The sequence below is a fragment of the Nycticebus coucang genome, chromosome 19, assembly GCF_027406575.1.
Source record: "Nycticebus coucang isolate mNycCou1 chromosome 19, mNycCou1.pri, whole genome shotgun sequence".
NCBI classification, from domain to species: Eukaryota; Metazoa; Chordata; class Mammalia; order Primates; family Lorisidae; genus Nycticebus; species Nycticebus coucang.
The window spans coordinates 46867692-46894638 of record NC_069798.1 but is presented as its reverse complement, the minus strand read 5'-3'; the positions used below and the strand labels follow the sequence as shown (position 1 = coordinate 46894638).

The 26947-nt window shown below is 38.8% G+C and overlaps 1 protein-coding gene across 1 annotated transcript in view; it reads right to left on the bottom strand.

The window, feature by feature from the left end:
• Positions 1–26947, bottom strand: part of ME2 (malic enzyme 2) — a 70947-nt gene that overhangs the window by 18504 nt on the left and 25496 nt on the right. Inside the window, exons 3-12 of the mRNA XM_053572044.1 lie at positions 24030–24163; positions 19573–19722; positions 16532–16607; positions 15145–15306; positions 14735–14838; positions 11562–11671; positions 11373–11470; positions 10935–11048; positions 7979–8093; positions 4087–4229 (exon numbers count right to left, since the gene is read on the bottom strand). Of these exons, the coding sequence (XP_053428019.1) occupies positions 4087–4229; positions 7979–8093; positions 10935–11048; positions 11373–11470; positions 11562–11671; positions 14735–14838; positions 15145–15306; positions 16532–16607; positions 19573–19722; positions 24030–24163 (1206 nt within the window). The remainder of the gene's footprint in view (positions 1–4086; positions 4230–7978; positions 8094–10934; positions 11049–11372; positions 11471–11561; positions 11672–14734; positions 14839–15144; positions 15307–16531; positions 16608–19572; positions 19723–24029; positions 24164–26947) is intronic.

Sequence of the window (26947 nt, the reverse complement as noted above, 5' to 3'; positions counted from 1 at the left end):
TAACAGAGACAATGTAGAAGCATACACTTTGAGAAAGTGTATGTGTCAATATAAAATTTTTAACAGTGAACAGAAAGCAATGCTAAATTTATCAAAAGCGTGAATATCAAGTTCAAGGAGTTCGAATTCCAGAAATTCTGCTTTGGCAATGGTTTTCCGCATTGTTTCATACCAATTTTTCCTCTGGCTACAAAAGAAAAAAACAGATAAAATACATTAAAAATTTTTTATAAGTAGAATGCTACCAAGATGGTGAAAGTTTGGTGTTGGGAGGGAGGCATCTAAAATCCAAAAGGAGAAGAAAGCAAGATATCTGAGCCCAGAGTTTGAAGCTTTTCCCCACAAGGTGACAGCTGATTTCAAAATCAAAAGCTGTGGCTGAGACCCTGAACAGCAAAGCTGTCAAGAGTCTCATGATGACAAAGAGAACTGAAGTTGAGGGACCACTAAGGATAAGGGGTGTTGGTGAATACTTCAGGACTTTTGATTCATATCCAAAGGGGTGCATATCAGAAGAAAAGGGCCAACTGGAATAGGCCAGGCCTCACATGGACTGCATCCTGGTTGGATAGTAGTGATCTATTCATTCCAGCCTCACAGTCACCAGAGGAAATAGTACAGCCCCTTTAGAGCAAGACAACTTCATGTAGAACCTCAAACTACTGCTACAACTCTTCACCTACACCATCATCACTCAATAAAACAAAACAGATAAGGGCCTGGCACAGTGGATCACTTGAGCTCACAAGTTCGAGACCAGCCTGAGTAAGAGGGAGACCCCATCTCTAAAAAATAGCCTGGTGTTGTGGTGGATGCCTATAATCCCAGCTACTCGGGAGGATGAGGCAAGAGGATCACTTGAGCCTAAGACTTTGAGGTTGCTGTGAGCTATGACACTATGGTACTCTACCAGGGGCAAGAAAGTAAGACTCTTGCCCCTGGTAGACTCAAAAAAATAAATAAAATAATAAAATAAATAAATAAATACCAAAAACAAAGCACAAACTAGGCTTACAAAAAAACCCAATAACCAAGAGGGAACAAAAGACAAATAATAAAAATAGACTCACAGAGTGAGATATTTGTTACTACCAGAAACCTTAATTATAATTCATATATTCAAGAAATTAAATAAGATAGAAAATTTCAGAAGAGAACTGTGAGCTTATACAAAAGATTCAAATAAGGGTGCACCTGTAGCTCTGTGGGTAGGGTGCTAGCCACATACATGGAGGCTGGCCAGTTCAAAACCAGCCCAGGCCAGCTGAGGCAACAATGACAACTGCAAAAAAATGGCCAAGCATTGTGGCAGGCACCTGTGGTCCCAGATAGTTGGGAGGCTGGGGCAAGAGAATAACTTAAGCCCAATAGTATAAGGTTGCTGTGAGCTGTGATGCCATAGTGCCCTACAGAGGGCAACATAATGAGACTCAGTCTCAAAAAAAAAAAGAGATTCGAATAAGTATACAAAGATTATTGTTCAAATAACTAGGTGTGAGAGTATTGTGATTTCATTTTTTTTGTGTGTGTGTGTTGTTTTTGGCCAGGGCTGGGTCTGAACCCGCCACCTCCGGCATATGGGACTGGCGCCCTACTCCTTGAGCCACAGGTGCCACCCGTGATTTCATTTTTTAAAGAACCCTTAACTTTTGGCTCAGCGCCCATAGCACAGTAATTCCAGTGCTGGCCATACACTGAGGGTGGCAGGTTCAAACTCAGCCTGGGCCATCTACACAACAATGACAACTACAACAAAAAATAGGCAGGTTTTGTGGTGGGGGCCTGTAGTCCCAGCTACTTGGGAGGCTGAGGCAAGAGAATCGCGTAAGACCAAGAGTTTGACGTTGCTGTGAGCTGTGATAACACAGCACTCTACCCAAGGTGACATGGTGAAACTCTGTCTCAAAAAAAAAAAAAAAAAAGAAAGAACCCTTAATTTTTGAGAGATAGACTATAATATTTATAATGAAATGACATGCTGGGATCTCCCTCAAAATGATCTGGGGTGGGTAAAATGCAGAAAAAGCAAGATTAACAATGAGTTGATTTATTTCTGAAGCTAGGTGTTGGTATATGGGAGTTGATTATGCTATCTGCTTTTTTATACATGTTTCAAATTTTCCATAGTAAAAAAGTTGAGACAAAAACTTTATCACAGATTAATTATTCTCAAGGGCATACCCTAACAATTATAACTGCTAAATATCATTGTAAACAAGCCTTCAAAAATCACTTCTTAGAACTATTTAAAGATTACTTTCAAGAATAGAAAAAAATGATTGTGAAAATTACAAGTATATCCCTACAGAAGGTAGGAGGAAACCCAACTGTCTTAAGTATACACGTAGGTATTTGTAAATGGCATATAACCCAGCGGCATTGTCAAAGAATCCAAAAGCACTGAAGTCTCAAAGAATTTAGATGTCAATAAAAATTTGTTCCATACTACTGTCAGATGACTTAACAAAATGGTTCTAGTAAAGAGAGACATTGATGGTAAAGATGCATTTGGAGATCCCATTTGATCCTACAATTCCATTACTAGACATCTACTCAAATGAAAAAGGAGGGGAGAAGGAGGGAATGGGTGTGTTCCCACTTAATGGGTACAACGTAAGGGTATACGGCACACTTCCTGGGTGTGGAGCACTAAAACAGGGATGCTTCCTAACAAATGCAAACATTGTAACCTAATTGTTTGCACCCTCACATTAATCTGAAATTTTTTAAAAAAGAGGATACATTTGGAGAGAATAAAAAGAATTTTTCATGAAATGTGAGCCTAAGAAAACAGTATTTCTCTAATACGTGCACATGATTTTAAGTCTGTCACTAAATTAATAAGTTATTATAATTAGAATCAAACAAATTTTACAAATGAAAAATATACAATATCTAAAACTAAGAACATAACAGGTTAGCACAGCTGAAAAGAGAATCTGCAAAGTGGAGGACAGGTGCAAAAAAAAAAAATCACCAACTGAAATACAGAGAGAAGAAAGAATAGTATGTGCAGAAAATAGTGTAAAGGATACATCAGACAGTGTTAAAAAGCCTGGCCATGTAACTGGAGTTCCACAAGAGGAGAGAGACAACGTGGCCAAAGCAGAGATACTGGCTGAAATTTTTCCAAAACACTAAACCAAAAAACTGACATTAAACCCCACATTCAGGAGCACTATGATCCTCGGGTAGAATCAACACGCAGAAAACTATGCCTAGATCCACTGCAGTATAATTGAAAAACACCCAAGACAAGATGATGTATCATCAAAAGGAAAACAGAAGTCAGAAAACAAAACAATGTTATCTGCAAAGTGCTCAAGTATTTACCAACTTGTTTGTTCCTTCTATATGGAGTAAAAGTACCCTTCAACAGGGCGGAGCCTGTGGCTCAGTGGGCAGGGCGCCGGCCCCATATACCGAGGGTGGCGGGTTCAGACCCGGCCCTGGCCAAACTGCAACAAAAAAATAGCAGGACGTTGTGGCGGGCGCCTGTAGTCCCAGCTACTAGGGAGGCTGAGGCAGGAGAATCGCCTAAGCCCAGGAGTTGGAGGTTGCTGTCAGCTGTGTGACGCCACGGCACTCTACTGAGGGCAATAAAGTGAAACTCTGTCTCTACAAAAAAGAAAAAAATAGTACCCTTCAACATGAAGGCAAAATACAGAAATGATCAAGAAAATTCATCAGATCCAAACTTAAGGAAATGAGTTCAATTCCTGCAGAAGGGAATAATCCTACGTAGAAGCACAAGCATGCAGGGAGGAATAGTGACAGAAAAAATACAAATGTAGGTAAATCTAAATGAATGAGTTATGAATGAAATAACAAAAACGTTTTTGGGGTTTACATATATATAGAAAATCCAAATGCACAGCAACAATAGTGCAAATAGTATAAGGACATTAAAATGGAGTTAGACGGTAACTGCTTTCCAGAATTGATACAAGCAATAATTTGTAACAGACTTTGAAGACCCATGCAAGCATGATGGGCAAACCACTAAATGAACTGTGCAAGAATATATAATAAGGTAACGAAGTGAAAATAATACACATAATCAACTCCTATGATTATTATTAATACCTCAGTAAGTGTATATGCTTCTTCAGCTGTGCACTCGGCCTGTGCTGTAGGATTACTTAAAGCAAATATTATAGGCTTTTCATTGATACGGGCCATGGCTTTGATTACATCAGGAGTAAAAAGACGGCCAGCACCTGCAACTCCTATAATAAATAAGGGGAAAAAAGGCAACTTCAATTATAGAATTACAGGTATAAAAGCACTTCTTAACAACAGCATTTCCACAGTAGGTTTATCATAACAAAAGCTCAAGTAATAGAACATTACAAAGACAGCAATATTTTAGCAATGCAAATCTAGGAGAACACAGTCTCAAATCTGAAAAGAAAAACAATTAACTGCTGAAAGTTTTCACTTAAACAATTGTTGTCTCCTACACACATAGTAAATGATAGAAAATTTAAAAGGACTATGTCCATCACATTCTCTAATTAAGAGACAAAACTGGCTAGGTTCATTCCATGAACCTTGCAAAATAAGCCAGTCACAAAGAGACAAATACCATGTGATTCCTGGAGCAGGCACGTGAGGTACCCTGAGTGGTCAAATTCATGGAGACAGAAAGTAGAATAGTAGTTGTTAAAGGCAAGGGGAATGCGGAATGGCTTAATGGGCACAGAACTTCAGCTTAACAAGATCAAGAGTCCTAGAGATTGGTTGTACAACATTGTGAATGCACCTAAAGATACTAAACCACACCTTTACAAATTATTAAGATGGTGAATTTTATGTTATGTGTATTTTACCACAATTAAAAACTTTTTTAAAAAGATAGAACTTGTGTCTCAACTGTTAAATTATTAACTCTGTGATACTCCTTACAAAACAACAATAATCTAGTAGGGATAATAGATCATCTTGATGAAAGCAATCCACTTTCTTGAGGCAGTTCAGTTTAATGACCTTTTATAAAGCTCCTGCAATGTCCCACTGTTTTAGGCCATTGGAATGAGTACAATGCTGGCAGCTTATGGTTGAGAGGAAAACAACAAAGTGAAAGGAAAATCAGAAAACCTGTAACAGGTGCTATGACAGAAGTGTACAGTGTGGTGGAAGCACAGCATGAAGGAAGACTAAGTCATGGTTGGAATTTGGGGGTGACTACATGAGGCCTCAGTGAAGCAGTACTTAAATAGTACATCCAGTAAGATTACTTAGACAGCAGAATCTCCATGGCTAATCACCTCCCTACACTGACCACCTCCTTACATTGACCTAAAAAACTTCACGGACTGGACATGCACCACACATCCTCAATGGAAAACTGACCTCTATATACTGACCACTCCTGTATGTTGTATCTTGACCAGTTGGACTGTAACACACAATATTAATTTACCCTCTGTAACTTGACCAGTTAAATCCACTCTACCCCAAGGGGTAGTAGCTATTTGGGCTTTGTCCCTTAGGTGTATTATTAAAAGAAATTTATATTCTTATTATTACCACATGTTGGATTGGGCCTAATGTCCTATTGCTTATTATATGTTACATAAGACTTTATCAACTGAATTGACGGTACCTCCTACAATTACTGAAAAATTTTACAGTTGAGACACGATAGCCCAAAGAAAGAACTCAAAGAGCTGACAATGAAGGAAAAGGCTGATCTACATTTTCAGAAAAGCAGTAGCCAGAGAAAGACAGCAGAACATTTTGGTGTTAGCAAGACCTTAGTTAGCAACATCCGGAAACATAAACATGAGCACTTGGAGAGATATGGTAAGGCAAGTGGAAAAGGAGGAAAACTTTTCCCTCAATGAACTTAATGACGCAAGATTAAGCTGCTTGAAACAAATAAGGGCAGTTAACTCCAGAGTCTTCAGGCCGAGGATCCAAGAAGTTGCTAAAACATTCATACAGATTTCCAAGCATCAAGATGATAGCTTAAGAAATTTAAACTGTGACATTATCTCCCAGAAAATCTTGTGTGGTGAATCCAACAAAGTGCCAATAGAAGTTGTAGAAGAGTTCATCAAAAAGCACCTGGACTTCTCCAGAGGCTTCAAAGATGACAACATATTTAACACTGATGAGTGTCAACTCTTTTCAAGGTGACGCCTGACAGCAGCCTCGTCGTGAGGGGTAACAAATGTAAGAGTGGAAAACTTTCCAGAACATTTCACAGTTCTACTTTGTGTAAGCTCAACAGAGAGAAATTTAAAGCCCTTGGTGACTGGGAAATTGGCAAAGCCATGCACACTCAAGAACCTGAAGTCCAAAAATCTCCCCATCACGTGGAGATCACACAAATGCATATAGATGACTGGTGCCCTATTTGAGAAGTGGGTAAGGGTATCAACTGAGAAATGAAGAAGAAATGGTCTATTCTACTCACAGCAGACAGTTGTCCTGGCCACCTGCAAGTAACCTCTTGACCAAGGCATCATCAAAGCACTTGAAACGCATTACCTAGCTCAGCTCCTGCTGTGGGACATTACTAAAACACAAACCTGTGGTCACCCATGAAAGTAACTTCATCCACTGCAGCAGTTAACACCCAGATGCTGTCCTCTGGATTAGTTTTGCTTGGAATAAAGTTCAGCCAGAAATGATACAGAAATGTTTTAAGAGTGTTGGGATTTGTCACAACCCACAAACGTGAGTTTTGGCTATCAGACAGTCCATCTCCCATGGCAGGAATCTGAAGATTTTGTTGCAATGGGGGATGAGGTAGCAACCTCTAATGAACGTGACTCAGAAGCAATGTTTCAAGCAATATTGACAAGTGTAAAACTGCATGAAGTAGCTGATGAAGTGGAAGAAGCAAGTGTGAATGACACAGAAATTGCAGAGATTCCAAAAGAAGCGGATGTCAGGCATCTGATAACTGATAACACAGTTGAAGTCATTTGCTGGAAAAATGGTTAGGTATGCTGAGTGGTACAGCCAGGATTGAAAGTGCTTTCTCCACTTACATTTGTAATAAGAAACAGACCGAGATTGACTCTGTTTCCAGAAAGATTAAACCACGAGAAACAGTAAATGTATCGATTTTGTATGATACTGTAGCATGGTTTTACTGTTTTGACTATGTATGATTTTGTATGATACTCTCTAATGAAAGCTGTACAAGAAAGTAAAGTATATGTATGTATCAGTAGAGTGTGCCTTGTTCCTTATGCTGACCACCTCTGTATGTTGACCAATTCATTACAGTCCTTTGGGTGATCAACTTACAGAGATTCTACTATATTAAAATTTTTTTTCATTTTATTTCTTAATTCTGCAGGGTGAGTTTTAAGAGAAATGAACTAGAAACTAGAGGATGTTTAAGATTTCTTCTCACTCTAAAAAAATTTGATTGAGTTCCAACCAATGGAGAATACAGACATATTTTTTCTGATCATAGGAGCTTACTGTTTGTGATTGTGTTTTACCATTTAGTATACAACGGAGCTCCTGCATGTAATAAAATTAACAGAAAAATTATAGATTCAGATCTTACAACTATATGGGAAATTAAATAGCACCTCTTTTAAAGACTCTAACATTTTCTTCTGAGAACTTAAAGCCATGGTGGCATAGTAATGCAATGCCTACCTCAAAACACAAAGTCTTCAGCTTTGCTGCCAATCAAAGTCTTTGACTTTGTATAGGATTTTCCTAGTAAAGTCTGCAAATGACCTTTTTTTCCCATGTTTTGAGCCTAATGGTCATATCAGTTCTAACAGCAAAGCATGATCAATTGCCTAGCATCTAGCACTTAAAAGAATAAGCAACTCTGTAATAGACCTTTCATGTACAATAACCAAAAACTATCATAGAAAACATCATATATACTGAAAGCTAAGTATAAGTTTCAATTTATTTTTAGTAATCCTACACGATAGTTATGACTGGCAACAAACAGTTAAGCAATGGAATTATTTATCAAAATAACTTTACTTACCAATTATAGTTGAAGGCTTTAGTATATTTACTGCGTCTTCAAAAGTATCAGGTATGCTCTCTGGGGCTGAGTGAGCAAATAGTTCTTGATGACTATCTATTGTGGCTTTCCGTCCCTGAATTATGAGATAAAATACAGTATTTTTTTTAGTAAATGCACATTGAGGATGAAGTGAAAAGACATCATTATGATTTACATATTGCTTCTACAATAGAAATGTCTTTTCATTTTCACTTAGTTTCCTCTTCAGCCTGTATCTCCCAATTCTATTTTCATAGTATTCATAAACTCAAATATAAAACAAAAATCAAATCCCATTATACCCAGAAACTTTCTAGTTCTTCTCAAAAAATTATTTACTCTGTGAAGTCCTCCTAAATCCAATATGGCATAAAGTCCTACAATCTGTTAGCTGGGCTAGATGAGTATTAGAATTAAGAATTTTTCATATTTTAGAAATGTAGTAGACAATATATCAGATATTATGAAATTCCCCCCTCAAAAAGCAACTCATAACTGAACAAACTCATGAATAGTCATACCAAGTATAAAAAATTGAGATTACAAAATAGGCTCTCATTACTTCAAGTCCAATGTTGCTACCAGACAAGTTTAGATCAATTAGGTTTGCCACCAAATGCAAAAAAACTTTGCAGTTTAAGAGCTTGCAGGATTTTAGAATTGTATACTGACATCACGGACTTGTATCACCAAGAGTTCAGAAACAACAGTGACAGAAAATGTTGGTTCAAGGTGGCTGAATGAAAAAGCATGCTTTTCTTCCCAAACTGCAGGTCAAAAATCATAAAAAGTAAGTCCCTAGAAGTGCAACAAAGCCAGAAGAGGAACAACTGACAGACTGGAATAGTGGAGAATTTCTCAAAGATTTAAAGTAGACAAAAACACATTGAGTACAAAAGACATCCAGGCTGAGAAACTCATATTCTTATTCTGGTAAAAGAGAAGACGTCCTTTGCAAAAGTGAATTTTTCCACCAGAACTCCAGAATAACCCAGATAAGAACCAGCTGGGGCTAAGAAAGGAGGACCCCATCATCTGTTGGTAGAGAAGTTAATCAAAGGACTAAAATACAGCCTCAACAGATCTGGTTCTCAAAACAAGGACTTCCTATGCCTGCCCCCAGGGTTACCAAAGCTTAATATGGGAGTTCAAGAGGAGACTCTGAGTCTCAAATTGAGAGGCAGTGTTAGGGTCACCAGGATGGAATGGAAGCCTGATGCCCACAGGTCAATCTACCTGCATACTCTAAAAGAAATATGGACACAGATGATGGGCAGAGAGATGGATAGGGATTCTCATTTGTGCTAAGGAAAACACAATATTGCTGCCAATACTATATTCATTTTAGACCTGACCTATCAATAAGATAAAGAATCACAATACATTTGATGAAAACCAACACTGCAAAAAGAAGCACAAAAACTGTGTACTAGTAAAAATATACATCCCCCAATAGCATTCTAAAAATGTGATGTCTTAATCTTTGCATCTTATACATTGTCAAGTATGGTAGTTACAGCCTCCTTGGAAGGGAGCAGTTTATTTATTTATTTTATTTTTTTTTTTTGGCGCCCCCACCCCCAGCTGCGCATGTCCCCGCACCTCCCCCTCGCCCTGCCCCCAGGAGCAAAGTTTAACAATTCAGAGCACAGGCTTGGTGCTTGTGGCTCAAGCTGCTAAGGCGCCAGCCACATACATCTGAGCTGGCAGGTTTGAATCCAGCCTGGGCCCCCCAAACAACAATGACGGCTGCAACCAAAAAATAGCCAGGTATTGTGGCGGGTGCCTGTAGCCCAGCTACTTGGGAGGCGGAAGCAAGAGAATCGCTTAAGCCAGGAGTTGGAGGTCACTGTAAGCTGTGATGCCACAGCACTCTACCCAGGGCGACAGCTTGAGGCTCTGTCTCAAAAAAAAAAAAAAAATTCAGAGCACAGCCTTCAGACCTATGCTACTGGGATTTGAATGCTACCCCTACCACTTACATACTACTGACTTGGGGAAAGTTCCCTGACCTTTTAAAGGTCAGTTGTCTCATTTACATAACTTCACAGGATTTGGGGGATGATCAGGAGATGATACATGTAAAGTTTCATTACAATATCTGATACATCTTAAACTACTATTGTTTTAAATTATATACAGATTAAGCACTTAAGAGTTTCATTAACACACTTAAATTTTAAATTTTATTTTTTGTACAAATAGAATACTAATACTACTTAAAAGGAAAAGATTTCCAAACTAGAGCCAAGTACATTGAGATCCCTTGCTCCATAGACGTAAATCCCAGGTAACTGCTATACCATTAAATTATGATGTGTACATATGAAAATACAACAGCCATATATACTGGTTAACTTCAACTATGAAACAATTTACCTATATTTCAATGTGTTACACAGTATAAGATAAGACATTCTTAAGATAATAAAAATGGTAGTCAATGTTAAGGAAGGTAGGCAGACCCAGAGGGTATTAAATTAATCCGGAATAGAAGCTCTTTATTATCAATGAATTGGTTTTAGGAGTACATGCTTTTTTCTGAGGAAAGGGTCCATAAATTTTTATTAGATTACTACAAGGCATTATGATTTCCAAAGGGTTAAAGAATTTCTGCTCAAATATCATATATACTGCCAATATTATAATTTAATTAAGTTTTGAGTTTCTGTTAGAATCCTAGTTTTAAAAGGGTGAAAAACAATCATACTTGTGCAGTACGTCATCTACCAACACAGAGATTGTGATTTATATATGAAGCAAGAATTGAGACTGACAAAGATCTCTGTTGAAAATATAGTGGAAAGTCCCAGCAGGTCCAACTTGGATAGCCCAGTGAAATGCAAGATTTTAAGAAATGATAATATATTTTGAGAATTCAACTAAAAATATCATAATAACACTCTTTTCCTTCTCCAAATTTTAAATACTTTACCTTAACTAACAAACCATACTTGTCAAACATCCAGATTTTCTTCTGTGCCTCTTCTTCTGAGAGGCCATGCTCTACCATAGCCATAACTATAAGATTTGCAATTCCAAGAGCAGCCTGCCCAATAAAACATAAATTTTTAGGAATGGAGTATTGGAATATGATACAATGCTTCAATTACTTTATATATGACGCTTATATGTTATGAGCAGTATTTGGTTTATTCCTCCCTTACCAATCAAGCAAATCTTCTTGGTGATATTCCCTCTGAGCACAATTTAAACGGCTTATTTTACAAAAGAAGTCTTGAATTCCTACTATCTCAACACAATTTTAGAAGCTCATTATGCTCTTTTAGATGTAAACAGCAACATTCTGTCCTAGTTTCCAATTCTAAAGGAGCATGTTGGCTTTAATTTTTGAAAGTTTACAAAAACTTACCTCTCCTGCTCCAAGAAATAAGATTTTATATTCTGAGATAGGTTTACTAAGAACTTTTTGTGCTGCAAGAAGACCTGCTAGAGCTACTGCTGCAGTCCCTAAAAGAAAAAGATTTTTATGAATAAAAAATGGGCAAAATAAAAATGTTTAAAAAGTAGAAATCAAAAATCTAAATTTTTTTTCTTTTACCTTGAATATCATCGTTGAAAGTACAATATTTTTCTCGATATTTTCTCAAGAACCTGAATGCATTATGATTTCCAAAATCTTCAAACTGAATAAGTGTGTTCTGGCCATATCTAAAAACAGCAAAATCCACAATGGTTGTGTTGAAAATATTGGTATTAAATAGCTTTTCTTATGTCCAACATTCCTTATGATAGCAATTATAAATGATGTTATAATGTCAGTTCAATTAAAGTCATCTGAAAATTTTTAGAGCCTGTGAAAGACTAGATCCAAAATGTAGAACTCTTATTAAATAAAAAAAAAAAAAGTACAGGATGCTTAAAAAGAATGTGGTACCATAAACTATTTCCAAGTGCCTAGGAGGGTGCCCAGCACATATACACACTAAATTACATCCTAAAAAGAAAAGACTCTATCTCTGAATCTCAAAAAGTATATATTTGATATGTATATTTTTATTACATTAAGAGTTAAACAACAACACAGGAAAGTATATATTAAATAAGAAGTTAAAAAAATAATTGCTTTATGAGTTTATTGACATTCAGAAAAAGAAGACGTCAATATCTAAATGAGTAAGAGTAATAAGGGAAGGCCTGAAAAGGAAGTGGAACTAAGTAAAGAGTGGGAAGAAAAGCAAGGTATATCTGGGTAACCCTGACTTTTCAACAATCTAGCTATGTATTTCAGGGTTTGTATTAAAATATAAGGGAGAACTTGGTTAAAGTCGGTTGGGGCCAAATAAGGAAGAACCTTGAATGTCAAATTAGAGAATAAGGACTTGTTTCTTCTTCAGGTTGAACCACTGAAGGGTGCAGAGAAGAGGAGAATTCACAGGAGACTCCCTTGAGGAAGGACAACCCTGAATGCAGCATATACGGCCTGGGGAGAGATGAGAATGACAGAAGCACCCGGGAGGCTACTCTGCGATTGAGGACAAGAGATCTGAAGCAGAAGACTCCGGAAGCAAAGGGAGGTAACTATGAGACATCAGAATGAACAAACAGAAATTGACAAATTCCCAGAAATTCCAAACTGGGAAGCGTGGAAGAAGTTTCAACATCAAGGCAAAGTGGAAGACCAAGAAGATCCTGTTCAAGGTATGGAAGTGAGGGCAAGAAGTGGAGATGGCCATTTCTGGGAATTCAAAAGTTCAGATACAGATGTGTCAACTTTGACTCCAAAAAAGAATTTTTTTGTATTATTTTCTATGTGTCAGTAATTTAAAAGGTAGGCTAGGATGAGATCGTTAAAGTAAAGAGTTTGGACTTCATCCTATGAAACAGGATACCAATAATTCTAGAGAAAGAACAAGACAGCGAAGCACATGCTTTAAACATATTCATCTGATGTTAAGGTATAGATGAACTGGAAAGAAGAGAAACTGGAGGAAGGTCTAGAACAGGTTCTCAACCTGTGGGTCCCGACGCACTGGAACTGTACTAAAGGGCCGCGGCATTAGGAAGGTTGAAAACCACTGGTCTAGAAGAATCCAAAAGAGAGATAAGGAGAGAGCAAGGCTGTGGTAATGGAAAACAAGAGACAGATTTCTGAGGCATTTCAGTGATAGTATCAGCTGGACTTGAGGAATACTTGACCACATTGGGGGGGGGGGGGGTTGATAGAGAAGGAGGAAAAGTCACAGATAACACCAAGATCAAAGGTTTGGCAATAGGATTAATGTTGTCACCAATAACAGAGGAAGGGAATATAGAAAAGAGGCTGCTTAGAAAGGGAAGAAGTTCAGTTTGGGACACAAGTATGAAGTAGCAACAAAATACCCAGATGGAAGATTCCAGTTACTAGAAATGCATGCCTCAGAAGGGCAGGGGCATTACAGAGAGAGGTTTTATTTATTTATTTTTTTTCTGAGACAGAATCTCAAGTTGTCACCCTGGGTAGAGTGCCGTGGTATCACAGCTCACAATAACTTCCAACTCTCAAGCTCAAGTGATCCTCTTGCTTCAGTTTTTCTATTTTTAGTAGAGACAGGGTCTCGCTCTTGCTCAAGATGGTCTGGAACTGGTGAGCTCAAGCAATCTACCCACCTCAGCCTCCCAGAGTGCTAGGATTACAGGTATGAACCACCGTACCTGGCCCAGAGATAGGGTTTCATAGGTTTAGGAATCTAGGTCATAGTTCACGTGATAAAAAGAGGACTGTGTAGTTATCCACATTTAATAAAGAGAGCAAGAAGAATGAGTAAAGATGATAAAAGAAAATGGCAGAAAGACCAAATCAGGAATATCTTTTAGCACTTAAAAGAGAGTTTCATGGCTCAGTGGGTATGGCGCCAGCCCCATATAATGAGGGTGGTGTGTTCAAACCCAGCCCTCGCCGAACTGCAACAAAAAAATAGCCAGGCAGGGCAGCGCCTGTGGCTCAGTGAGCAGGGCGCCGGCCCCATATACCGAGGGTGGCGGGTTCAAACCCAGCCCCGGCCAAACTGCAACAAAAAAATAGCCAGGTGCTGTGGCGGGTGCCTGTAGTCCCAGCTGCTCCGGAGGCTGAGGCAAGAGAATCGCTTAAGCCCATGAGTTGGAGGTTGCTGTGAGCTGTGTGATGCCACGGCACTCTACTGAGGTCCATAAAGTGAGACTCTGTCTCTACAAAAAAAAAAAAAATCAATAAAAAAAAAAAATAGCCAGGCATTGTGGCGGGTGCCTGTAGTCCCAGCTTCTTGGGAGGCTGAGGAAAGAGAATCACCTAGGCTCAAGAGCTGGAGGTTGCTGTGAGCTGTGACATCACAGCACTCTATGAGGGCCATAAAGTGAGACTCTGTTTCTACAAAAAAAAAAAAAAAAAGAGAGAGATAATTTCAAAGACCTAAGAATGGGAAAACCTGCCCAGACATTGCAAAGAGATAGAGAAGAAAAAAGACCAAATGGCTGAAGAATTTAAAACACAAAAGCTGCAGGCATGGTGGAGGTGAGCCTGGATGTCAAGGTGTGAAAGGCCCAGTGAGGACAGACTTTCCTCAGGACGTCAGGGAACTCAAGAAAGCAAGGCAGAGCTATGCATTAGTACATCTAATCAAAAAAGAACCAAAGTTCTCAAAACTTTAATCTCCTGCTTATCTTCAAAAGAGATAAAGAAAAGCAAAACAGAGATATGGTTTCTCCTCCCTACCTCATTAAAGGTGCTTTCATATACTCAAACCATTTTTTTAATACCTGTCAGTAATAGCTTTCATAAACTCATCAATCAGTTCATCATAGTATTGTGAACGATCTCGTTTCTGATACAAGCCCATGTAAAATGGATCTTTCAAGAGTGCCTATAAAAAAAGCCACATGTAAAAATAAAATCAATTTTATTTTTATATAACCAATTTAAACATATAAAACAAAAACTGTAAAAAAAATTACTAATATAATTTTTAAAACTTAGTCCCGTAAAAAACTTTTAATAGGCTTAATTTACCATACTATGACTTATACAATATTGAAAGCAGAGTTTAAGAACAAGATCGACATCTAATCAAAAAATTTTCCCTTTTTAAATTATCATCTTCCAAAAAATATAATTGAAAAATTTCAAAAGTAAAGAAGGAAGATCAAAGTGAGAGAATGATATTACTCACTACATTATCCGTTCCCACGTCGATACACACAGGCAGGCATTTATCAGGCTGTATTCCTGCACAAGCTGTATACAAACAAAGTTTTCCTACTGGTATTCCCATTCCATAAACACCCAGATCTCCAAGACCCAGAATTCTCTCTCCATCAGTCACCACAACAGCCTTAATAACAAAAAAAAAAAGGGAAATTAACAGTTGTTAAAAATGGGGCACCAAAGAAAAGCATTTTTAAAAAGCTTGATTCACTACACATAGTTTTACTCCCACTTTTAAAAACAAAATTGTTCTCTGGCTAAGTTCCAATGTTAACCAACCAAGCATACTTAAAATTCTAGGATTTCTGACAATTTTGAAATATTAAAAAGAGAATTAACCAGATTTGATTTCCCTCTGACTGTGGTTTAGGAAGAGAATGCATAGAATGCTTTTGACTCAAGGACCAACTTAAGTACCTTCAGAAAGACTAAATATGGCAGAGGTGAAAAAAAATTCCGATGGAGAGATTACCAGAAAAGAAAAATAAGAGTTTAGAATTAAACAACATGAGACTTCAACACAATAACCTAGGCTAAACAAAAAAAAACCTCAGCAACCATGAAAGAGAGAGAAGGACCCAGGACAAAAATAAACCTACCTATAAGGTTTTAAGATGGTACTGTGAGTTTAATTATCTGATGAAGTATTTTTCTAGATTATTCAAACTAATGATTGTTCATCATGTTTACTTTGGGAAGGAATACATACATAATAAAGACAAGATCGCTGCCTATAATAAAAACAACAGCCTACTAAAAGATCTTGAAATAACTTATTACTTTTTAGTTTATGAAAGATAGATTGAGGCTCGGCGCTCATAGCACAGTGGTTACAGCGCCAGCCACATACACGGAGGGTGGCAGGTTCGAACCCAGCCCAGGCCAGTTAAACAACGACAACTGCAATTAAAAAAAAAAAGAAAGACAGATTGACCAAGGTTTATATTTGCTAAATTTAAAACTCTACTATTTGCTAAGGATATAAATATATCTTAGTTTTAAAGGAAAAAAAAGACATAACCAATCCTTTCTAATACCCTACAGAATAATAAAAGTTTATATTATGGCATTTTAATATATTTTCTCTACCTAGAATAATGTAGTGAACTAGAATAGGAAAATAGAGAAAGCAAGAGACACCAGTGGTACTGAGATTTAAAGAGCTCACCTTGTATACTAGCTCCAATTATTTTTCTCAGAGTCAAACACTAAACCTCAGATACAAACCACTAAATCTGCAGGTATGTAAGTGCAAAATAAATCAGAGCAACAATGAAAACTTCTTGGAAATTTATAGGTAATTTACAAGGCAAGAAAAAGCATTGTGAAAAGGAGGGTTGTGCTATTAGTACCTTAACATGATTTTCTGGCCAGTTATCCACAATTGATCTAACATGACCTCTGTCTGAGATTGAAATAAATAATCCCCTGCAATAGAACAAAAACACCTTTGCATTTCACAACAGTTTTGTTTCTAAGTTTTTGTTCATAATTGGAATATTTAGATATTTTAATAAAACATTAAGACATGGTATAATTTCCAAGCAGATTTAGCTACGTCACACTGGTTTATTTTCAAACATTTTTAAGTATTTCAAACTGTAATTACATTGTTCATGTAACAGCTACACAAAGATTACTGCTAAATGATAGAATCATTTTACCCAAAATGTATCCACATCTCATGTTCAAATAAATTCAATACATTTCTAGTAAAAAAACAAAACATACACACACAAAAAAACTAAAGACAAACCACCAGAGTTGGAGGGTAAAACACAGCCAATAAACTACTGTTAAAACTCACTGAAACCAAAAATTTGAAATCTGAAGTAGGAAGGGGAGAAAATTAAATTCACATAAAAGATGACACATCTAAAGCATCAGGAAAAGCAAAAAGTTATTTTTATTTCTTTTCAAGTAACAAAACGGTATATACAGATGACACCTGAACAATGTTCCAAAGTGGGAAATCCATGTGTAACTTTTGACTCTCCAAAAACTTAACTATTATCAGCCTACGGTTGAGCAGAAGCCTTACCGGTAACTTACCAGTTGATTAACACATATTTTTGTATGTTATATGTGTCATATACTGTATTTTTATAATACAGTAATCTACAGAAAAGAAAATATTATTAAAAACAATAAAGAGAGAAATAGGGGCTGGATTGATGTCTCAGAGGTGGTAGAGGCAGAAGAAATCCATGTTGTTCAAGCGTCAATTGTATTTATTATGTACAACATGTTTTAAAATATGTATACATCGTGGAAAAGTTATTTTAAACACAGTATGCTGTTCTCTAATTGGGATAATTAATCAAGATTTTAAAAGAGAAGAGGAGTGGGCAGAGCCTGTGGCTCAAAGGGGTAGGGCGCTGGCCCCATATGCCAGAGGTGGTGGGTTCAAACCAAGCCCTGGCCAAAAACTGCAAAAAAAAAAAGAGAAGATGAGGAAAGGAGAAAAATAGAAAAGAAATGTAGGTTCTAATTGGCATTACTCATTTAGTTGAAGTTAATTTAGCTCAGCAGTTTCTCAACTGTGACTACATAATAGACTTATCTTGTGAGATTTTTAAAATGCCAGTGCCCCTCCTCCAGCGATTCTGATTGAATTGGCTTTGAGTTTAGATCAATCAATGAAGATTTACTGACCATGTTCTATGTAAAAGATCAAAACAAAACCCCCACTGCACCATACACTGCCTAAATAATACAGTATCTGCCCTCACCAGAAAGCTGTGTCTTTGTTTCACGTCAGGTCTCAAAACTCTGGGTGCTCGTCAGAATCAACCCAGGAGCTGTTACGAAACTCTCACACTCGGGGCCCTGGTCTAGACTAACTGAAGCTGAATCTCTGCAGGTGGGGCTCAGGCATCAGTATTTTAAAGCTTCCCTTTATCCTTTAATTTAGGCTGAGAACCACCATTCTACTAAAAACTACAAAAGAGCTGAACAGCTGGTTTATATCACAGAAATGTTTTAGATGTATTAATTGATGGCAGCATATAGATCAGAACAGTGTTTCTCGCTGTCTTCCAGGGAATTCCTGCAACACAACCACTGAGGATGTTCACTAAAATCCAGACCTCCAGACCTCTTAGTCATCAGAAATCTGGGGACGGGAAGGAGAGGAAAGTTGGCAGATAACAACACTTTCAATAAGTTCCACAATTGTTTATTATGCACATTCAAGTTTGAAAGCCACTAAACTTGATGACAGGAGACTGAAGATAAATGTCATTACCCCTCGTTTAAATTCTTACATTTGTATCAATATGTTAGCTACGTAAGGGAAAAAAACATAAAGATTGAAGAAAATAATAAGTTAGAGTAACAAGACAAGAAAGCTCTTTATACATGTATACTGCCCTTCAGTTTACAAAGAACCGTCACACCAGTTTCTTCTCAGTAGTCCTTTGACAGGTACTGCCATCTGCAATTTACTGCTATTTGCACTTTACGTGTGGGGAAACACAGCCAAGGGATTATGCCACCCATTCAAGGACTGAAGGCAACAAATGGCCCATTCCAGTACTTTTTCCCCTTAAAAAGTTTGAAGGCGGGCAGTGTCTGTGGCTCAAGGAGTAGGGCACCGGCCCCATAAACCGGAGGTGGCGGGTTCAAACCCCCGGCCCTGGCCAAAAAATGAAAAAAAAAAAAAAAAAAAGTTTGGAGGTGGTAGAACTACTGAAATTAGAATTCATGAAATTTCATAACAAAGGGGATCAACAGGAATTAAAGCTGACACAAAATGAGAAAAAAATAATCCTAGAATTTGGCCAGATTAACAAAAACTTCAATGATAATTCTGGAGAATCTGCCACCAGAATTAAGACTTTCTGGTTCCAGGGCGGCGCCTGTGGCTCAGCGAGTAGGGCGCCGGCCCCACATGCCGAGGGTGGCGGGTTCAAACCCAGGCCCGGTCAAACTGCAACAACAACAAAAAAATAGCTGGGCGTTGTGGCTGGCCCCTGTAGTCCCAGCTGCTCGGGAGGCTGAGGCAAGAGAATCACGTAAGCCCAAGAGTTGGAGGTTGCTGTGAGCCGTGTGACGCCACGGCACTCTACCCGAGGGCGGTACAGTGAGACTCTGTCTCTACAAAAAAAAAAAAAAAAAAAAAAAGACTTTCTGGTTCCAAAAATACACAATTCCTCTAACAATCACAATAATTTAGAGAAGATTAGGAATAAATAATGCTACTTCAACAGAGATAAAAGTTATGAATATGCTGGGCTTTTATTTATCCCTTTTAAACCAAATTAAACTCTTGTAAGGTGAAAAATGTGGTTGGGATAAGACTACAACACAAAATAAAAATATAATAGGCGTTATGGAATATTTTCCTTATATAATAATTATTTACAATTACATTTTTTAAAATAAGCCTTACTTAGGTCTTCTGAAGATGTGTCCATACTGTGAGCAGGCAAGCCCAACTGTTGGTGTATATACAATAGGCATTAGACTTTCGATATCATCTTGTAGTATTCTATAAAACAATTTCTCATTTCTTTCTTGTATTCCCATTATATAGATGTATCTGTAATTAAGCAAAGTAAATAGAATCTAAGTCAGCTTGCATTACACTGAAAGTTTTGGCTTTTGAAAATTAAACCTTAATGTCTAAATTTTAAATTGAGCCCACCCCCATCCATACCCAAAGAAAACCAAAACTCTAAATTATCCTTGTTAACACCCAGGACTAAGGATTAACAAAAAAATGAGTGAGGTTAAATGATGACAATGATGATGAAAATAACAGCACACTGGTGGAGCCAATAGCTCAGTGGTTAGGGTGCCAGCCACATATATGGAGGCTGGTGGGTTCAAACAAGCCCAGGCCAACTAAAACAACAATGACAACTGCAACAACAACAACAAAAAATAGATGGACATTGTGGCAGGTGCCTGTAAGCCCAGCTACCTGGGAAGCTGAGGCAAGAGAATCACGTAAGCCAAAGAGTTAGAAGTTGCTCTGAGCTGAGGCGGCGCCTGTGGCTCAGTTGGTAAGGCGCCAGCCCCATATACCGAGGGTGGCGGGTTCAAACCCGGCCCCGGCCAAACTGCAACCAAAAAATAGCCGGGCGTTGTGGCGGGCGCCTGTAGTCCCAGCTACTCAGGAGGCTGAGCAAGAGAATAGCTTAAGTCCAGGAGTTGGAGGTTGCTGTGAGCTGTGTGATGCCACAGCAGTCTACTCAGGGCCATAAAAAGTGAGACTCTGTCTCTACAAAAAAAAAAAAAAAAATACATTTAGGGTGGCGCCTGTGGCTCAATGAGTAGGGCGCCGGCCCCGTATATCGAGGGTGGCGGGTTCAAACCCAGCCCCGGCCAAAATGCAACAAAAAAAAGAAGTTGCTCTGGGTTGTGACACCACATCACTCTACCAAGGGTGACAAAGTGAGACTCTGTCTCAAAAAAAAAAAAAAAAGGATAACACAACAGCTAAAGTTTATGGAGCCCTTACCATGAGTCAGGCTCTGTACAAGGCACTGGAAACGTAAAGATGACCTTAAGGAAATGATCTTTGAGGAGACTGACATGTCAATAAGGAAGCAAAAGAATGAGGCATTCATTCCAATGTTTACTTAACACCATATGCCAGGCACCCCTCTGAACTCCAAGGTGGTAAGAAGTGACCCCTGCCCTTAAGGAGTTTAGAACCCTGGCTCAGTGCCTGTGGCTCAAGCGGCTAAGGCACCAGCTACATACACCTGAGCTGGCGGGTTCAAATCCAGCCTGGGCCCGCCAAACAACAATGACGGCTGCAACCAAAAAATAGCCAGGCGTTGTGGCAGGTGTCTGTGGTCCCAGCTACTTGGGAGGCGGAGGCAGGAGAATCGCTTGAGTCCAGGAGTTGGAGATTGCTGTGAGCTGTGATGCTACAGCACTCTACCCAGGGTGACAGCTTGAGGCTGTCTCAAAAAAAGGAGTTTAGAACCCTTAGAAGTATTAGAAGATCTTCATAGGTTCGGGGCTTGTAGCTCAAGAGGCGAGGGCGCCAGCCACATACACCGGAGCTGGCAGGTTCAAATCCAGCCTGGGCCTGCCAAACAATGATGACAACTATAACTTAAAAATAGCCAGGCGCCGTGTTGGATGCCTGTAGTCCCAGCTACTTGGGAGGGTGATGCAAGAGAATCGCTTAAGCCCAGGAGTTTGAGGTTGCTGTGAGCTGTGACGCCACTGCGCTCTACCCAGGGCAACAGCCTGAGACTCAGCCTTAAAAAAAAAAAAGATCTGCATAGAGCACAGGGGCAGCACAAAGGAGGCAATGGTTAATTTGTGTAAATAAATATACAAGCAGCCTCCTTTTTAAGTTTAAAGAACAGGGAAATACTGGCTTGGAAACTGGTAATCATCTTGAATGAAACATGTCTAAAACAGACTCATTACCTTTTCACTAAACTCACTTCTCCTCCTGCTATCATCTGACCAAGTGGGAAACCCAGACCAAGTTTTTCCACCTTTGGAGTTCCAAAGCTTAGAACAAGGGTTTCTATTTCTCCCACCGTCCCTTCACCAATCCCATAAATCACCAAGTCCTACATAGTCTACCTGGTAACTATCTTTTTAAAATGTTAAGACAGCTCTGAGAAAGAGACAGCACAGATCTTAAGGAAAGAACAGGTGACCTATCTGTCACATGACAGAGGAATGATGTCATCACTCTACCTTCCTTCTAGTCTAGTCACTCTTCTGTGTGCCTTGTAAGAATGGGTAGCACCCACCTAGGATCATTATAGCTCAGAAATGGTAAATGTCCTTATCCCACTCTCAAATCACAACCCTGTACCATTTTATAAAGCTGCACGATGCCCTTACTTCATTCTTCCAGGAATCTCTAGAGCCTTGATGCTTTCATTTTTCCCCCATTCTATTAGCTCCCTCTAGGATCCTCTTTGTTCTCTACTGGATTGCATAGTCAAATCTCTCCCTCTGAACAAATCTCTCTCTGTTGTTAACACTGTCTTTATTGACTGCACCACCCATCCAGTGTCCGCCAGGGGACAGTGAATTCTCTGAAAGAAAGGGATGTGTTTTTCCACCTTTGGAGTTCCAAAGCTTAGAACAATGCCTAACATATAACAGCCCTGATTGAATATTAGCTGAATTAATTAATGCAGCACCTTTGCTAGTTCAGCAAACTCCAAACCTGAATCAAAGTTACACTTCATCTTTTCCATGGAAAAGTAACACTGCTGTTCAGAATGGTACTAATATGGACAAGACTATATTGGCAGGCTGTGAGGACCTGTTCTCCCTCCTTCAACCTGCCCTCGTTCAGCTTTTCCTCATAGCTACACAACTCTTCCAAACATTTATCACTCTCCTTCCCCAACCTATTCAACCTTGGCCCTTCTAAATCTTAGCTTTGACCTTCATATTCTACATCATAAAGAAAATCAAGGGGCGGGGCCTGTGGCTCAGTGAGTAGGGCGCCGGCCCCATATGCCGAGGGTGGCGGGTTCAAACCCAGCCCTGGCCAAACTGCAACAAAAAAATAGCCGGGTGTTGTGGCGGGCGCCTGTAGTCCCAGCTGCTCGGGAGGCTGAGGCAAGAGAATCGCGTAAGCCCAAGAGTTAGAGGTTGCTGTGAGCCGTGTGACGTCATGGCACTCTACCCAAGGGCGGTACAGTGAGACTCTGTCTCTACATAAAAAAAAAAAAAAAAAAAAAAAAAAAAAAAAAGAAAATCAAGGTCAAAAAAGTATGATGAGATCTCATTACCTCTGTTCCAACACCTGCATACTTATCCTAATACCTATATGTATCTTTACTCCTGCTTTTAGAGAATGAACGGTTCAACTCTCCCTCAGCCTGAAACATACTTGGACCCAAGTCTTCCTTTACTTACTTACTGTTCAATGTCGTTCTGTTCCATCTTGCCTGAACTTCCTGAGAATGGTTTACATTTCCTCCCCTCTCATTCTTTTTTCAGTCTACTGTAGTTTCCATTTTTGTCCCATCAAATCAAGAAACGCCTCTTGCCAGTCACCAATAATCCCCATCCTTAACAAACTCAGTGGATAGTTTTGTCCTACATGCAGACTGATCCCTCTACCCTGTCCTTGTCCTTCCTCCTCATTAGCGTGCTACCTACATATTGTTTAAAATTCAGCTTAGCCCCCAACTACTGGAAAGGCTGAGGAAGGAGGATCGCTTGAGGCCAGGAGTTCTTGGCTGCAGTGTGCTATGACTGCCTGTGAATAATCACAGTACTGCATTCTAGCTTGGGCAACAAAGTGAGATCTTATTTATTAAAAAAAAAAAAATTCAGCTCTAGCAACACTTCTTCCAGGAAGCTTTATCTGATTCCCCAGCTTGGGCTAGATACTCTCTTCATGCTTCTACAAGATACCTGGTACATACCTTTTTCTTACTGCACCTCACATTCTAGTCTAGACTACAGTGACAATCACAGTGTAACTATTCACGGGCTTCTGGAAGGCAGGGTTGTGTATTACTAGGTTAGTCATACATTCTAGCAGGCCTGGGACAGTTTTGGTCACACCTCTTTTTCCCTCCTCAAAATGTCCTGGATTAGATGAAATGGTCACCATATCTAGAAGCATTACCTACTTGATATTCTCAGTGGCTCCTGAAATGCTCTGAGTTTGAGCATAAAAACTGATTTCTGATAAATTTTACAAAAGTGAACACAAGGGTTCAGTTCACCAAACAAGGGAAGTAGTCACTGAAGGGAAAGAAACACAATCATAAAAATAGTTAACTGACAAAAACACAAACTCTCGTGAGACTGTATAGTTCTCATGCTACAACAACCACAATGCTCCCAATTTTCCCAATCAGAATACCAATAAAAACAAAACATTTAATCAACTCTTACTTTTCCAAAGGGCTAGTCATTTTTTTCAAATTTCTGTGGAATCGTAAGGCTTGAATATCTTGTGTCTCTATTTTGGGAGGTAGAAGTCCTTGAAGACCAAGCATTTGTCGTTCCCGTAATGTAAATGCCATTCCCTAAAGATGAGAAATAAAAAGATTAAAAATTATTACTTGCTGGGTAGCAGTGGCATTGTTCTTCAAAATGTAATTTAAATACAAATTTTAAAACTCAATGAGATATTATTTTTGCCCAGACATTGGAAAAAAGTTACTCTCATATCATTGCTGGGAATGTTAAACTAGTTTAAGCTTCTGACGACAATTTTCAGAAATTCTTAATTTTTTTTTTTTTTTTTTTGAGACAGTGCCTCACTCTGTTGAACCAACCTAGAATGCAGTGGTGTCAGCATAGCTCACAGCAACCTCAAATTCCTGGGTTCAAGCAATCTTCTTGCCCCAACCTTCTGAGTAGCTGGGACTACAGGCACCTGCCACCATGATGCCTGGCTAACTTTTTCTATTTTTTAGTAGAGATAAGGTCTCTCTCCTGTTCAAGCTCATCTTGAACTCTTGAACTCCTAAACTCCAAGAATCCTCCTGCCTTGGCCTCCCAGATTGCTAGGAGCCACTGTGCCAAGCGAACTCTTACATTTTTTAATGCCCATACTCTTCATTCAAACAATTCAACTTCTAGGTAGCTATTTTAGAGAAATATTCATACATGAAATAAACAGGCATATACAAAGAGATTAGTTGCTGCACTGTTTCTAGTTCTCTTGGCTATTAGAAACTGAAAGTCCATCAATTATGATATAGTTAAGCATTCTATAGTGTATCCATACCATGAATACCATAGAAATAGTTAACCATACAACTATAAGCATGCGGTGGAAACTCCAAGACATATAACTAAGAAAAGAAAGTTGCAAATCAAAGCCCACTAGTAACTCACTTATGTTTAGAAAAGTCACATAAAATTATACATTATACACAGATACATGCACATGTCATAAATGAAGTTAACAGAATATAGTCTGAAGTACCTAAACTAACTCACAGCAGAGGCTCCCTCCACTCTGAAAGAAGTAAGGCTGGGTAAAAGGGAAGGGGGATGGAAGAAATGATACTTAAGAAAAAAATTGATCTATGCCATAAGAGAATCTTTTTCACCTTCTGGTATTCTGCTGTGGGTTACATTCTTTGCATCAAAGCAATGTCAGTAAAAACGCAGGACTGATGACTTTGGAAAATACTTTCCTCTGCAAAAGCACTAAGAGCACTGGCCAAATGTGCTCTTTTCAGAATACTGGAAATTAACCAAAGGCTTGTAGCAATTGCGGAGCACTTATGCAAGAAAAATGGCTAGAATTTAATAAAAACCAAACTCTGTGACAAATTTTAACTTCCCCAATCCATCTTCCTCTCTGGCTCTGTGGTAGCCTTGAAAACCAACAGCTCATAATCACTGTGACAATCAGCAGGCTGGAAGGCACTGGAGGGGGCAGAAGGGGCTACAGATTCTCTAAAGCCCCATTCCCAGAGAAATGTCACTATTTGACCTATCTGGAGTTTCCCTAGAAGACTCCACTTGCAAAGCTGTTTTTATTTGATCGAACGTGGAGCTCACTCAGTACAAACGGTCTTTCCTTGAGAAGTGCTTGTTGAAAACAATCACAGTTATATTTAGCAGGGCAGCTGCTGAGGCAGTAGATTACAGTAAGACAAACAACAGAGTAACCAAAAAGCTAAAAAAGAAAGTGTAAGGAATAAGAATGTCCATGGGGGGGGGGGGCGAAGAGGAGGGGGAGCTCTGACCAGCTCTAAGGTGAACGGTGGTACTGGAAATTGAGTAGAGGACCCGCATGAGCTCTGGACATCAGGGAAAGACTAAGAAGGGCCTAAGCTCCCGTCTTTGGCTGACTTTGAGGCTTTGTAACAAGCAGGCAGTGAAGGCTGGCTCGCAAGGGTAAATAGCCTGGCTGAGTGCCAGAGGCACACCCTAGTAAGCACACAGAGCTCCCTGACAAGAATGGAAAATGTACTGGTTCCACACATTTAAGTCTTTGTCTAATTATTCCCTGACCACTAAACTAACCAAGCTGAGGCTTCAATAGGCACACAGAACAAGAATACAGATTTTACAAAGAATTAGTTCACAGATACCACTAAATAAGCAAAAGCAGCAGCACCACAACAAACCTAAGAAGGAATGTGTATCTGTCTGATTTCCGGACTGCCACATTATTTAAAATGCCCAGTTCTGAACAAAAAAATCATGAGATATGCAAAAAAGCAGGAACATCTGGCTCATATGCATGTCTTGAGGAAGCCCAGACATTAGCCTTACTAGACAAAGACTTAAATAAGTCACTTTAGTATTTGAGACAGAGTCTTACTCCATGCTCTGGACAGAGTACCACATGTCATAGCTCACAGCAACCTCAAACTCTTAGGCTTTAATAATCCTCTTGCCTCAGCCTCCCGAGTACACCACTATGCCCAGCTTAAATCAGTACCTTTCAATACATTCAAAGAACTAAAAGAAAGAATGATATTCTACCAATTAATAGAATATGAATGAAGATACACCATTATAAAAAGGAACCAAATACAAATTTGGGGGTTTAAAGTACAATAAATGGAATAAAAAATTCACTAAAGAGGCTCAACAAGAGATTTGAACAAGTGGAAGAAAAAAAATCAGTGAACTTAAAAATAGACCAACTGAGATTATCTACTCTAAGAAATTAAAAGAAAAAAGAAGGAAGAGGTGTGACCAGAGACTCAGAGAACTATGAGACACTATCATCAAGTGTGCCAACATTTGTATAACAGAGTCCCAGGCAAAAAGAGAAAGAGGCTGAAGAACATTTGAAGAAATAATGCTCCTTATATTCCCAAATATTATGAGAAAAATTA